The sequence below is a fragment of the Rhea pennata genome, chromosome 9 (assembly GCF_028389875.1).
Source record: "Rhea pennata isolate bPtePen1 chromosome 9, bPtePen1.pri, whole genome shotgun sequence".
Taxonomy (NCBI): domain Eukaryota; kingdom Metazoa; phylum Chordata; class Aves; order Rheiformes; family Rheidae; genus Rhea; species Rhea pennata.
The window spans coordinates 20,930,835-20,945,366 of NC_084671.1; the positions used below are offsets into that span (position 1 = coordinate 20,930,835).

The 14,532-nt window shown below is 42.8% G+C and overlaps 1 protein-coding gene across 9 annotated transcripts in view; it reads left to right on the forward strand.

The window, feature by feature from the left end:
• EPHA4 (EPH receptor A4) overlaps positions 1-14,532 on the forward strand; it is a 270,547-nt gene that overhangs the window by 158,722 nt on the left and 97,293 nt on the right. For all 9 annotated transcript variants that reach the window (XM_062582330.1, XM_062582326.1, XM_062582327.1 and 6 more), the window contains 2 exons: positions 5,782-5,849; positions 10,193-10,856. In XM_062582330.1, coding sequence (XP_062438314.1) covers positions 10,211-10,856 — 646 coding nt within the window. In that variant the 5' untranslated portion in view covers positions 5,782-5,849; positions 10,193-10,210. The remainder of the gene's footprint in view (positions 1-5,781; positions 5,850-10,192; positions 10,857-14,532) is intronic.

Sequence of the window (14,532 nt, forward strand, 5' to 3'; positions counted from 1 at the left end):
CAGCATCAGAAACACTCCTGTCTTTGTAAATATTTTTGGTGATAGGATTTCCTTTCTGGGACCTCATCAGGGTATATTACAAATTCTAGACTAATTATGAAATCTGTGTTGTAATGAGCAGTGTAATAGAAGCTACTACTTCAGTTTTCATTAAAATCCTGTTATAATTCATTTACACTTTTCTAATTTTCTACAGCAGTCTTGGTTAAAGAAGCAAAAAATCTGTCTGTCTCTCTATATATTGTCAAGTCATTAGATATGCCTAGCCAGAATAAATACATTGTCAGAGTTCCTGTGATCAGTATAAAGGCAATAATAAATATAAAACTATTGTGATTATGATCATGATGAACTGTAAATAATCTGCAGTGCCTAAAGCTCACTTTTTTGCAGACTGGTTTTTCAAATGAGCTGTTAGTCTGATCCTTTTCTTACTGAGGTCAGCAGCAAAATTCCTGTTAACGCCAAATGAAACAAAATCATTCTACTAGCCTGATGCTTGTAGAAATGCATATTATCTTTCCATGGATTTTCTTCTGGTATAGCCTTTCGTATTACAGACTGTAGCTTCAGCTAAACATAAGCGTGACCTGAGAAATGAAATCTTGCTTATATCAAATAACCAACAGCTATTCTCAACTAACAATAAATTTCATCAAGTAATTTATCAGCAAATATTTAATACTCACAGGTCCATTAAGAATCAGTAAATCCAAGAAAGGAAAAGCTAGGCACATCTGAACACTTGTACTGGGAAGTAAACTACAGTCATTCCCTGGTGCCTTCCCTGATAAAGGTGCACCTTTGGCATGCGATTCCTTTTGACAATGAGACTGTGTGTGTTAAACTTCCAAGGGTTATTTTACATTCTTTTCCAAATAGCTGAGCATAGTGTAAGGTGTGTGGGAGTGGAGTAAGTGGGCTAACGTTTTTGTGGGAGAGGGCTTTTTGGAGGAGGTCGGTGAATTTTTTTCTGCAGACTGTAGAATTGCATACTAAAGGAAGATCCTGTGCTTCCTCCCCCCGCCCAGCTTCTTCTTTTTCCTCCTCTTTTTTTTTCTCCCTTCTAAATGTAGCGCTGGGCCTCAGGAGGCCCGTGAACACAGAGAGCCTCCTACTGAGGTTGTCACTTGACTGACAGCAAAAAGCTTCTGGGGAGATGGACGGGCATGAGTAGGTGGACATAGAAAAATGTGGAATGAAAAGATTAAGTAAAAATAGAACAGAATGTTAATACAAAATCACAAGCCTTTCTGGGTCTCTAATATATTTAAGTTATGAATATTTGGATTGTAAAAAGGGCAAAATGTAAGGCAGCTACATGTACATATGTGTGTGCAAGTGAGAGACACTTTTAATGTGATTCAAAATGTGTATTTGGAAATGATATTAAGTACAGAAATACATTGAAGACAAACCACATATGCAAATGCTCATCTATCTGTATACTTGTGTATTCCAGTGTTTTTTAAATATAAGAAAAATTGTAAATGAAAATGAAATATAATTGTTCAGTTGATACACTTCTAAGTGATTTATAGTTTCTTAAAAACACTGTGTATGTGTGCTCATGTGCATGTTTGTCTGTGTCATTTGAGTCCTGTAAGTAGTCCTCGAAATAATTCAGCTGTGGTTGACCTTTATGAAGTAGACAGGATCAAACATTTAACACATTGTCATAATTATTACAGCGTGTGCTGCAAGTGAAAATCATTTCACTGAGAATCTGAAACAAATACAAGATCTGAGACAAATACAAAAAAACCTGGCTGTGCTTTTTCGAGCCGCATTAAATTGACCGTTTAAATGGTGTAAACTTGATTATGGTGCAAACATGATTAGTTCCCATCAAAGCTGAATGACTTCTGATAGTGAGTTACAGTAATATAACCAAGCGGGTTGGCAACAGAGCAGACTGTTCAGTTAATAGTCAGTTAAGAAAAATGTAATAGATCCAACAGCTGTAAGAAAATTTTAATGAATAAATTCTGATGTCAGGTACTTTGTTGTAACGTGAGTTACTTTAGTGAGGCTGAGAATTTAGTTCAAGTATCCATGACATCTGTTAAAACCAAGCTGAGCTTTTACAATCTGTTGGAATGACACCAAAGTAAAGAAATCATGATTATTTTGGCAAAGCTTTTTTAAAAAAACCCTTTTCTTACAGCCAAAATGTAGTGGAGTTGGTAGAATGGTGAACCTTTTAGTGTCTTATATTTACAGTCCCTTTTTATATTGTCTGTGTTTATTTTATATGAAAAATAACAAATAAAATCATATTAATGGAAATATGTTAAAGGTTTAAAAGTATTTCAAAATTTTTATGGCAAACTGATTTTTCTGGCGTTACTACAAAAATTATCTCAATTAAAATCAGATGATTTTTGATGCTCTGCTGTTCTCATAAAAAGGTTTACTCTGACTTATAGTGGATCTAAGAGATGAATCAAAGACCTGAAAACAAAAACACTCAGATTGCTTTAATTGAGTACTGCCTGTATTTTTGGGTAAATAATAAAAAAAGAACTAATCCTTTTCTTCCTCCTCATTAGGCCAAGAATTCTTGTAGATAATTAAGCTCAGGAAGTACAAGTTTTAACAGTTGCAGTGACTTTGTTACACTATTTTCAAACTCCCATTATCTGAACAACCACTTAAAAGATTTATTTTCTACAGAAAGAAGAAAGTACACCAGATAGATACCACTGCTGAGTTATCTTTAAGGTTTTGCTAGTGGGTGTTCCAAAATGAATGTCCAGAGCAAAGGAAAACAATCTGAGATTTTGACTACAGAAACCACATTGTAAAGCCTGTGTTAATAAACATTTTTAAAGCCATTTAAAAAACCCCAACTGTATCCTATCTAGATCTTAGACTAACATTTAAGCACACAGAAGATACTCTATCTTTCTTTCTTTGGAAAAAAAAAGGGGGGGGATTTATGGATTTGTTTGAAAATACTTTTCTACAGATATTTGAATTTGGGAAAAGTTAAGAGTAATTTAAGCAGAAAGCAGGCATTTTTCCTTTTGCACAGAATTGTTAGTCAAACTTCAAGATCTCTTCAAAATATTTTTTCTAAATAATCTAACATCTACAGGAGTTCTGCGCATAAACAAAAGTTAATATCGTTGTACATCATGCAGAAGAAAAACTTTTTAAGTCTGGATTTGATTTCTTAAAGCCAAAATATTCGGAATGAAGACATTAAGGATTTGGTCTTGCACCTTTATCCCAGAAAATGTCCTGCTGGGGGGAATCAAACATCCGGCACTGGATGAACCTCCAGTATTCCTGTGGCACTCAAAGGACGTTTTGGGGAGCAAAGGATGAGGGTCCCTGGCGCCTCCGAAGGCAGTGAGAATGTTTCATCACAGGCTGTTTATCTTTGCTTCGGCCCTTTAGGCTTGGCTGTTTCAGGCTGAATATAGCTTGGCTTTAGTACTGTGCTCTGCTGAAAATCAGAGCCACAGAAGCACCCACAGCTGCCACAGTCTGTGACCGGAGGGGCCCCAAACAGAGCCGGTTCTTCTTCCCGTGTGCCCCAAGCTCTTCCTCACTCCAGCAGGATTTTGTCCCCAGCCTGCGACACCTACACACAGAAAACGAGCTAAAGGCAGGGGTGCCTCCCCTTCAGCCTAACGTGAAGGGTTTTTATTTGCTCTTTGCTAATCTTAAAGAAATGAAGCCAGCTCCACCAAATACTTCAAAGGGGGAAAAAAAGATACTTTTAGTACCTGAGAGCAGAAGGCTCTTAATTAGTTAGTGTTTGTAAAGCTTTTCAGAGAAAAGCAAAGCATATGCTTGCTGTTGTTGTCATTGTTATTCATAAGCGTAGTAAAAAAATTGATCTCACAATCCGTGATTAATTACAGTTTTATATGGTCAAGAAATAGCCTCATTTTGCAAACTGTCGTGCTGGAATTAAGTTACACTGAAGCTTTTCTTATGGTTTGTTTTAAAAGGCAGCCACCGAAGAACAGGCCACCAGACAGTTATAAGTATATATGGTTTAAAGAACATTGTTTACCACAGTGATGCTGCCTAGTAAACTAAGGACTTAAAGACTTTTAAAACCTACAGATTTATTGTAAATACACATGTAGAGGTTTTTTAAAAGTCTCATGGTCAAGGCATTCAAAGCAAAGCAGGGCTACAGCTAGCTGTATCTTGTTAAAATAAATATTCACTGCATTGCTTTAAAAACATCAACCAATACTGTTTTTATTTGGTATACAGCTGCTTTGAATCATGCATATGCATATAAACATTCTGGATATATATATATATATATATATATGGCGTACATGAGTGAGTGTGCCTTTGTAGGTCTCCTTGGCCACTAACGAAACTTACGATGTTCAGAGAGAATGTATAAAAATGTGAATTTTGTCCTACAGACCGTAACATCTTCAAAGGAGCTGTTATGTCTGTCCTTCCAGCGAGTATTTACGGACTCCTGGCTTCGCAGATTATTCATCTGCTGCGGGGCTTTTTTCCTTAACTCGCTGCGCGTAACCAAGAAGGATGTGCTGGTTTGAGGCAACTGCAGCGGGAACGGATTTGTTTTAATATTCGCTGCACGTGTTTTGGAGGGGGAAAAAGGAGTTAGTCCTATTCTGTTGCTTTTTCTTAAGCCTCCCCCACGGTGCTGCCGTTGTGCTTAAAAATATTAACGCTTTGTGGCAAACGGAGGGCCTCATCCTCCCCGTTCCCAGCTGTGAAAACTCTCAGTTTGGAGCAACATCAGCACAAAGCATTTTTCACTGTGAGGATGAAGGAGGGGGATAAAAAAAAAAATCCCCGCAAGCTGCCCCAGCCTCCTCGACACCTCGCAGCGGCGACGAAACTTTCCCGAGCGGCGCTGCCTCCGGGCGGCGATAAAAAATGAAGGAAACGGAGTGTGTGTGTGTGGGGGGGGGGGGAGGGGGGCGGCCGCCAGGTGGCGCCGTTGTTTAACGGTCGCGGCGCGCGGGGCCAGGCGGGCGGGGCGGGGCGGGGCCCCGGGGCGCTCCGCCGGGCGCCGCCCCGCCCCCGCCCCGCCCAGTGCTCGGCGCTGGCGGTGCCGCGCGCGGGGCAGAGCTGCGGCGCCGCCGCGCCGCGCCCTCCCGCCTCGCGGCCCGGCCGGGCCGGGGCGGTGCCGGCGGCGCTGATTGGCGGGCGGCGCTGACGGGCAGGCGGCGCCCCGCCCCCTTGGCCATGTCTACGGCCCGCCGCGCTGCCCATGTAGGCAGTTATTCCACTGGGATAGAGGCGGCCGGAGCGGCGCGGCGCGGCGGCGGCATGGCCGGCGTGTCGTACTGCGCCCTCGTCCCGCTGCTCGTCGGCGTCTGCGGGGCCGTCACCGGCTCCCGGGTGTATCCCGCCAACGAAGGTGCGGGGCCGGGCGGCGGCGCGCGGGCCCGCGGGGCGCCGGCGCCGAAGTTTGGCGCTGAGCGCGGGGGGCGGCTGCGGGGAGCCGCTCGGCCGGGCCGCGGGGCTCAGCCGTGCTGGCGGCGTGCCGGGCCCCGGCGCCGCGCTCGGCGCCCGCGGGCAGCGCCGCGCGCGGAGCGGAGCGGCGTTTGCGCGGCGTCGGCTGGCGAGGCGCTCCGCCCGCGGGGTGTCCGGCGCGCGTCCCCACGCGCGGGCACACGCGCGCGGGCGCCCCGAGCGGGGCCGCGCGGGCGCTGTGCGCGGCGCCGCCGGGCGCGCTCCGGCGGGCGCAGGTGAGCGGCTCCCGCCGCCCGCGCTCGCTCGCTCCCTCCCGGCCGCTAACCCGTTCCGTCTCTGGCTCTTCCGCAGTTACCTTGCTGGATTCCCGCTCGGTGCAGGGCGAGCTGGGGTGGATAGCAAGCCCGCTGGAAGGAGGGGTAAGTCGCGACCCGCTCCCTGCCCCGCAGGGTGAGGGGAGGCCGGTCCCGCCGGGGAGCGCTCGGGCTTCCGCGCCTCGCCCCGTGGGTTACTCGTTGTTGGGAAACTCGATACTCCCTCCGCACGGTTCTGCCGTGGAAGCTCTGGAAACCGAACGGGCAGAAAAGAGGCTTCAGAGCTGGGAGACTGGTTGAGGCACGGGCTTAAGTGCCTGTTTAAAACTGAAATACCAGCAAGAAACGTGATCCGGCGGCTGAACCGGCGTTCCTGACTGTAGCTGTTACACCCAGGCGCCGTCCGGACAGGGCGCTGATCAGCGCTCGCTGCCCTGTTCCCGGAGGAAGGCGCAGGGGCAATATCCGAGCCGGACCTTCTGGTGAGAAGGGACAGGTCTTCCTCGGGATGTAGAAGTCAAGTGCCCTGGTCTCTGAACGACACCCAGCGCTCAACAGTGAATCGGAATTTCTTTTTTATGTCCTCTTTTGTAAGAGAAGATTGTGAGAGAAGGCTCCTCGAATTCGCTGCTTGGCTGTGATGCTAAGGGATTCGCAGGTCCTCGGTCGGGGCACAGGACAACTCTGCTTAGTCAGCTGCAGGCAGTGTATCTCCGCTAGTTTAGCTTCCTATTAGAGGATAGGCGGCTTGCCGCTCCCTCGGCTCTGTCCCATCCTGCGGGGCACCAAGTGCCTCTCTGAGAAACCCGGGAGGATGCTGAGAACTGGTGGAGGTTGTAATTCACAGGATCAGGTTCTCTGGGATTGTTTTTAATAAAGAACTAGGAAAAGCCTTTTTTTTTTTGTATAAAACGAACTGTCTAAAAAATGCCAGCAGTGTGCATTAAACTTAAGAACCTCTCAAATTCTTTTAATATTAAAATAATAGGGCAGCTTAGTATGCTTAAATAAAAGTAACTAAGTCAAACTGATTGGAAAAAAGTGCTGAAAGATCAGGACCTGTGCACAATAAAGCAGTCAAGTCTTCAGGAAACCTATGAATGCCCCCCCCCCCCCCCCAAAAAAAAAAAAAAAAAAAAAAAAAAAGGAGAGAAGATGCAGAGCTAAGGAAACAGCAGTGAGTGGAAGGAATGTGCTGGCTGGTGATGCATTATGCATAAGCTCTGGATAACCATAACATGGGAGAATGGGGGATTGTTTTGCTCCCCCATTGCTTTTCTGCCTGAACTTGACTACAGTCCTGGCATGTGCTGTGCCGAAGCACCCTGTGCTGTCCCTGATTTTTTTTTTTTTTTTTTTTTAGTTAAATATTTAAAAAAGTGGGGAAGTGATTGGCAGCCTTCTGAGAGTGCAGACAGTGCACATTCACTGCTGATTGCAGGCAATTGCCCTCATCTTTTGACAGTGTGGAAAGGTACAGCTGTATCTCAGTGAGAGTCAGGCTTCCTTGTTAATCCTCTACCCTGGAAAGGTCAGTTTCTGAAATAGGATCTTTCATATGTTTTTTTTCTGAGGGATACCTCTACCATATATTAAAACATGGCCTAAAAGACAAGTTTTAACAAGTCAGTAGAACCAATGACCAGAGGAGAGGTGTGTACTAATAATGCTTATTGACTTCCTCCTTTGCCTCATTTCTTCTCCAAAAGCTCCTTGGAAGTTTGAGAAGGAAAGGCATAGTCTTATAGTGGACGTGACCAGTTTCACTAAACCTGCATATGTGTGTTCTATTTTTAAGCCAGTAGTGAAAAATTTAAGAGTACATGGTCTATCTCTGAAATAGACTGCTTGGAAAGCATTTATTTTAACTTCATATGCTGCAGATGTATTTCACGCAGCAGAAAAAGAATTTGTACTTTCTGCCTTCCCATGAAGGTTCTGTTCTTCAGTGCCAGTATGTTTTTCATTTTAACTATGTGCACCTTATTGTGTATTACAAAAGATAACTCTATAGATCTACACCAGACAGCTCTTGAGGTGTGAGGCTTGTGTGAGTAAGAAGCACTGGAGATAACATAGTCATTTAGCAGTAACCAAATATATAGTAGCTCTGGAGGAAATAATGAATTACATTATATTTATAATAACTTACTCCTGTATTTCACAGTTGAAAAGCAGGTTTTGTGCCCAGAATGATTTACTCTGCATCATTAAGCCATGGGAAGAGTTGAATTATAAAAGTTAATTTCAGGTTGGAAGCAAAAGGTTGTAGCTTTGACCACGTACTTAGAGCTACAAATCATTTGCAGCGGCTGGAAAATTGGAGCAGTAATTATTTTCAGGTCTGGCAGTGAGATGCACTTAGGCTTGTTTTGTGTATATGTGCTTATGCAGCAAGAAAACCAGATCTACGTATTTACGTTTTTCAGGAGTCTGTTAAGAACCTGATGTAAAACTTGCTGAATTTAGTTATAGTTTATCCATTGGCTTCAGTGGTCTCTTGATGAGATCTTAAGTAGCGTCCTTCATTCTCTGTTGTGTAAACATAGTAAAGGAAATCCCATTGACGAGTATTGTTTCCCTCTGCTTCTTCCTTTCTCTTATGCTGTACAACATAGGTAGTGCAGGCAGTTTGAAGGTAAGCAGAATGAAAAGTGATGCATCATAAACATGATACTGTAACATTAAACTAGCTCTGTGGCAGCTATAAATTAAACAACTCTGTGTTGCTAACACCAGGTTACGCTCTACACTGGTAATGACTTTTCACAGAAAAGGAAAGCGTTAGAAAAAGGAGTAACATGCTGAGTATTTTTCTTCCTTCTCACCCCTTCTTAATTTGCACTTTTCTCTAGGTAGTAAACATAGTATTTTTTTTCCCTCTGCTTCTAGTGACTCATGGTGCTAACTACTATTGTTCTATGAACAGGTTCAGCTAAACTGGAATCTCCTTAAATAAAGATCACTTGCATAAGAGCAATACTCGTGAAAAGAATGCAGGATGTTATACATGAAGCTCATCATTATCGAGAGTGCTTCTGTTTATCAGAGCCACAGCTTCAGTAGTTCTGAAATGCGCTTCTAGAAAGTCTCTTTAAGCTTGCAATTATTTTTCAATGATAATTTTTGTGTGCTTCACTGTATAGCCTGCAATCCCAGATGGTATGTAGCTGTTATCTAGTACACATTGTCCCCACCCCCAGAAGATTTCTCTTAGTCAGCAGCACTATGATTTATTTATTTATTTATTTATTTCCCCCTGAGAAGATACCTTTTCCTAACAACCTCTGTGGCCTGCCCCTCTGTTCCAGGAAAGCACTGTGGTAAATCTTCCTCTCATACATGATTATCTCTAACTTTTTTCCCCTCCAAGCTGTTGCTTAACTCTTCCTTCTGTAAGTGCATCACACTGAACTGCTCATTTAGGACTGGATCTCTTTGCATACCTTCCTTGAATTGCATGAAATTTTGTTGCCCCATAATTGCATTGCTTTTAAGTTCTGTAGTTTCCTTTTGCTTTAGAAAAAGATACCTGAAACTGATTGAGGGGTGTATGAGTCTTAAAACATGCTACTACCTTCCAGCCTCTTGGGGCTTATTTAGAATATAAATTTAACTGCCTATTTCCTGAGAATTCCTCTAAGCCAACATGTATAGTAGTCCTTCTCTTCCCACCCTTTCCAATAAGAACGTGGGAATAGGAAGGTTCTGGCAGTATTGCTGATAGACAGGTGGTGTTTCTCCTTACCTGTCCTTCCATCTCTAAAGCACACTGAAGTTAAGGACCTGGTTATTATTAAGCAGCTATTTCTGTTCAGCTCCAAAGTGAAGACTGTTTCCTGGCTGTGTTTAGGCTATTGCTAGCCCAGGAAAATAGTTGAAAGCTTAGGGAAGTAATAAGGGGTAACATGATAGTAAAAACTTTGGTAGAGATGAAGGAAATGAAGCTGTTTTATCTCTGTCTGATGCTGCTTGTGTGACTGTTACGCACCTTGCTGTTTTATGTCAACAGGTATGAAGTTGGATTCATGCATTACCTGTTTTGCCTGCTGCAGAGTACAGTATCTGTGCTGTTATAAGAGTTTGTGAAGTGCTACAGTGCAGCCCTAGTTTAAGTAGAGTCCTTTAGCCTGAGTAGGAATGCAAAGAAAGACAGCAAGTCGATGAAGTATTCTTGTACTAGTTCAGCGGGCCTTTAAAACACACGTTGCCTTTCAGAGGTGTTTTACCTGACTGGGAATCTTCTCCTGAGCAGACTCTCTTATGATCCAAATAGCTGAGGTTCTGGCTACGGCTTGGTCTGTTCTATTTGTTTTTCTGTAGTGGTAGAGGGGGGAGAACTCAAACTGAATGTTAGCTGTGGAAGGGCAGATTAAATCTGCTGTGAAGCTCTGGTATTCATTTTAATACTGATGTATTTTTTTTTCTTCCCCTTTCCCTCTTCACAGTGGGAGGAAGTAAGCATTATGGATGAGAAAAACACTCCGATCCGCACCTATCAGGTTTGCAATGTGATGGAGCCCAGCCAAAATAATTGGTTGCGAACTGATTGGATTCCCCGTGAGGGGGCTCAAAGGGTATATATTGAAATTAAGTTCACGCTAAGAGACTGTAATAGCCTGCCAGGTGTCATGGGAACTTGCAAAGAGACATTCAACCTTTATTACTATGAATCAAACAACGATAAGGAGCGTTTTATTCGAGAGAGCCAGTTTGCCAAGATTGACACCATTGCTGCTGATGAAAGCTTCACCCAGGTGGACATTGGTGACAGGATCATGAAGCTGAACACAGAGATACGGGATGTGGGGCCTCTCAGCAAGAAAGGATTTTATTTGGCTTTTCAGGATGTTGGTGCCTGCATTGCTTTGGTGTCTGTTCGTGTTTTCTATAAGAAGTGCCCGTTGACAGTTCGTAACCTGGCACAGTTTCCAGACACCATTACTGGGGCTGATACCTCCTCTCTGGTGGAGGTTCGTGGCTCCTGTGTCAACAACTCGGAAGAAAAGGATGTGCCAAAAATGTACTGTGGGGCAGATGGTGAATGGCTGGTGCCCATTGGCAACTGTCTGTGCAATGCTGGCTATGAAGAACGTAATGGTGAATGCCAAGGTAGGACCAGCCATATTGTGCTTTTCATTTGGGTTTAGTTGAATGCATAATTGAATTAGAGATCAGACTAAGTGAAGTAAAGCCAGTACTTAGCAGCTCCTGTAGGGTGTAGCAGGACAGCGGTATTTAATGAAGAAGTCAGAGCTTCAGGTTGCAAGGCCAGGAGTTACATGATCTGAAATAAACAATACTACCATAATAGGTAGAAGGCAAAACACACTTTCCAGTAGGCGCTTTCATTTGAATTGGCTCATGATGGCCACCAAAATGTGAATGGCTGACTGCAAAACAATGCAGTTGGGCTACCATCGTTAAAGAGAGAAAAATGGCTGAAGTTTTAGCCGAAGACAAATTTGTTAAGCACAGAAAATTCTGGTTAAGTCTGCTTTTGGGCTGCATACTGGGTAAGAACCTGTTGGAAAAGAAAGTGGAGTTTTAGCTGACTTACTAAAGATTTCCCCTTTCCAAAGGGGAGAAGTGTTTTATTTGTTACAAGTTTTTAGTGCTAAATAACCCTTTGATATTTGACACTGCTGCCTTTGTTAAATATTTTCATTTCTCAGAGGATCTCTATTGTCAGCTTCATAATAGAGGTGCTAGGATACTTTTAGAAATGCTAAAAGTCTCTTCCTCCCCTCCCCCTCCCCCCCCCCCCCCCCGCAATCCTGTGTGCTGCAGAATTAGAGACTAAAGCTTATATAAAAGACTAATTATCTTTTTTTTTTTTTTTTTTTTAAAAAAAAACAAACTGTATTTTCTTCATCTCCCCTTTCTGGGGAAAAAAAATAGTAAAAACTTATGAAAGGAGAGAAGAGAGGCTAAAAATGTCTTGGGCCTGAGCTTGTAAACTCTTGCTCATCTAAGCATAGACTAAGGTTAAACTTGAATGGCTTCTTGCACAGTTTAGTTCAGTGGGATTAATCCTGATGCTGAATTGAATGTACTCAACTCTCTGGCAGATTTAGATCTATATTTTTTTTTTTTTTTTTGGAAAAGGGAATTCTGATCCAGATGACTCTGCTTTACTACTTTGTATTTTTTTTTCCACTAGCTTGTTTTCTTAGTTTGAAGCTGAAAACATGATAGTAAAGTTTAAAAAAAAAAAAAAAAAAAAATCTTTTTGTGCTGGTCTCCTAAGAAAACAATGTCTTTTTGAAGGTCCTATTTAGTTTCTTTTAAATGATGGTTTACAGTCAATATGAAGTTCATTATTATACTTTGGAATTAAGCTTTGGCAGAGAAGAGGCACTAAGCATGAACCTCAGGCTTCATTTTTAGTGTTTTTGCTAGATGGAAAAAGCCTAAGTGCATCTTATCAGCAACGAATTACAGTAGGCTGTAGTGAGAATTGAAAAATGAATAGTGTGATGACAGGGCATCCTATTTAGAGTAAATTACTCTTTTGGAGTCTCGTGAGACAAACTTGAAAATCCATATGTCATTCAATATGCAAATGTGGATGCAGTACTAGATAGGTGCTGTTTGGGAGGGCCATTGGTGGCTGAGGAGCTGTTATTTTCAAATAGCCCGGTAACTTCTAGATGAAGCTTCTTGAGAGTTTACTGCCTGGGTTATGAGAGGAGGAAATGAATGAGACAGGGAAAAAAGCATCTTGGTATATTGCATGAAAATTATTCTGCCTTCTCTTAAAGGGCTATTGGATCTGTAGTGGGTCACATTGATTAACACAGACCTTAAACTTCTTGTTGCCTGTGGCCCAGATATGGCTAACTGCATAACATATGTTGTTCCAGGGAAATCACTTGAGATTTTTCTGGTGGGCAGTAGTAGTGATGGTGGACATCTTTGGAATAGACCTTGAGAATGAAAGTCTCTGGTTACATTGCCTACAGTCTCTTACCTGCACCCAAGGAAGCTTGGGCTCAGGAAACCCAATTGCAGTTTCCAAACTTAAAGGAAAATCAAATGAGACCATATACAGAAAGGAGGAAAACATTTGTATGTTGTGCTTTCCAGAGTAGAGTTAACTTGTGCCAAGCTCTCCTTGGAGCATTTGAGCCAGCAAGTAATTTGAAAGCGTTAAACCTATTTCATCAGTGGTTATTTGTCGTTTCCTTTCTCTAACACTTGCTATTCTCCAGCCAGAAGAATTTACCAGGAAGTTCTCTAATTCATGAAGTTTACCAGAACTTTGCAGTTTGCTCTCCAATTTCCAGAAGACTGTTAAAACAGTCTGGCCTTTGACACTGCTGATGAGACTTCCCATTTTCTTGCCCTACTTAACTTCATAGTTCAGCAAATGTTCTGCCCTGCCAGGTTTGGGGAGGGTGATGTGGGGTGGATTCCTGTGAATCTGGAGCAGAGGAGGAGAAGTAAAGGAGATCTGGAGCTGGCAAAAGGCTATAGAAGGGTGGGTGCCAGGCGAAGGCTGGAGCTAGTGAGCAGGTTCCATCTCAATTGTTTTTCAGTAGGTTGGTTGTGGCAGGGCAAGTACAAAGAGAGGTCAGAGGTGCTCCGGTTGCTCATCCATCTTCCTCGCTGATCCTAGGGTCAGAGTTAAGACTGATTGAGATCTTAAATGTTGGACAAAAGCTTGGTATGCAAAGAACTGCTTAGCTCTGTGGAGCAGAGGGTTTGCAGTTGCTGGGAGAATGTTGGGAGCCTTCAGGGCTGCCTTCCCTTGTGTGGGACTGCCCTCCAGCAGGGTGACACTGGCACAGCCAACTTGATGGCTGTGTGGCCCTAGAAGTTGTTCCAAGTTCATTCCAGCTTATGATTTTACACAATAGGTTTTCCTGTGAGCTACTTGTGCTCAATTTCTGGTGTGTGTAGGGGAAACCTACTGGGAAGGCGCTCTTCTCTAAAGTGCCTCTTATAATGGAAGTTAATGACTCTCTGACCTTCAACAGGATTTTTAAGTGTCTGTGTGCTGGGGAGGGAGTGGAAAATGATCACAAATTTCTTCCTTTGACTGTTTGTTCTTTCCAGCTGGCTTTATTGGTAGTAACTGTCTTTATGAACACCTATATGTACACAAAAAGCCAAGACTGGAAGGAAAGGAGGTATATATTTAATCCATACCTGCTTGGGAAGTTTCACAGGTGGATCACAGGAGTAGTTCTGCAATCTTGGTCCCAATCATTCAAAATATTAGGGGAGCAGTGGTTCTTTCCTTACAGTTGAACTTACAGCTGTGAACACACCACAAAAAGGAAAACTTGCTGTAGTGTTTTCGGTTTTCTGCTTGGTTGACTTTTTTTCCTTCCCTAAAATTCTTGTGTTAATAGCTATCCACCTGGGAGAGAACACACATGGAATATTTTTAAAAGAACATGAAGTTATCCTAACTGGTGTCTTTCTTCAAGGCTAAGGTAATCAGTGCTTTGGGGCAAAGCTAAGACATAAAGTAACTTTTAACTTTGCTTGTATGCATCATTATCATTTAAATTTTATTACACATTAATATGATGTGGTTAGGCTTTAGTTATGATTCCGTCATGATAAAATGCATGTTTCACTTTACTCAAATGAGAGAGAAAAAACAAGCAGAAAGGGAGAAAAGACAGATTAAAGAAGCAATAGACTATAGCCATCTGTGATGCTGTGAAATTACAAATCTCAATTTTTAGACCTGCCATTTAGTATAAATATGTGAGACAGTCGAGATCTTTACTGTGATATTGTAAAGGTTACGAGAGCCAACAGCTTTGTCTTT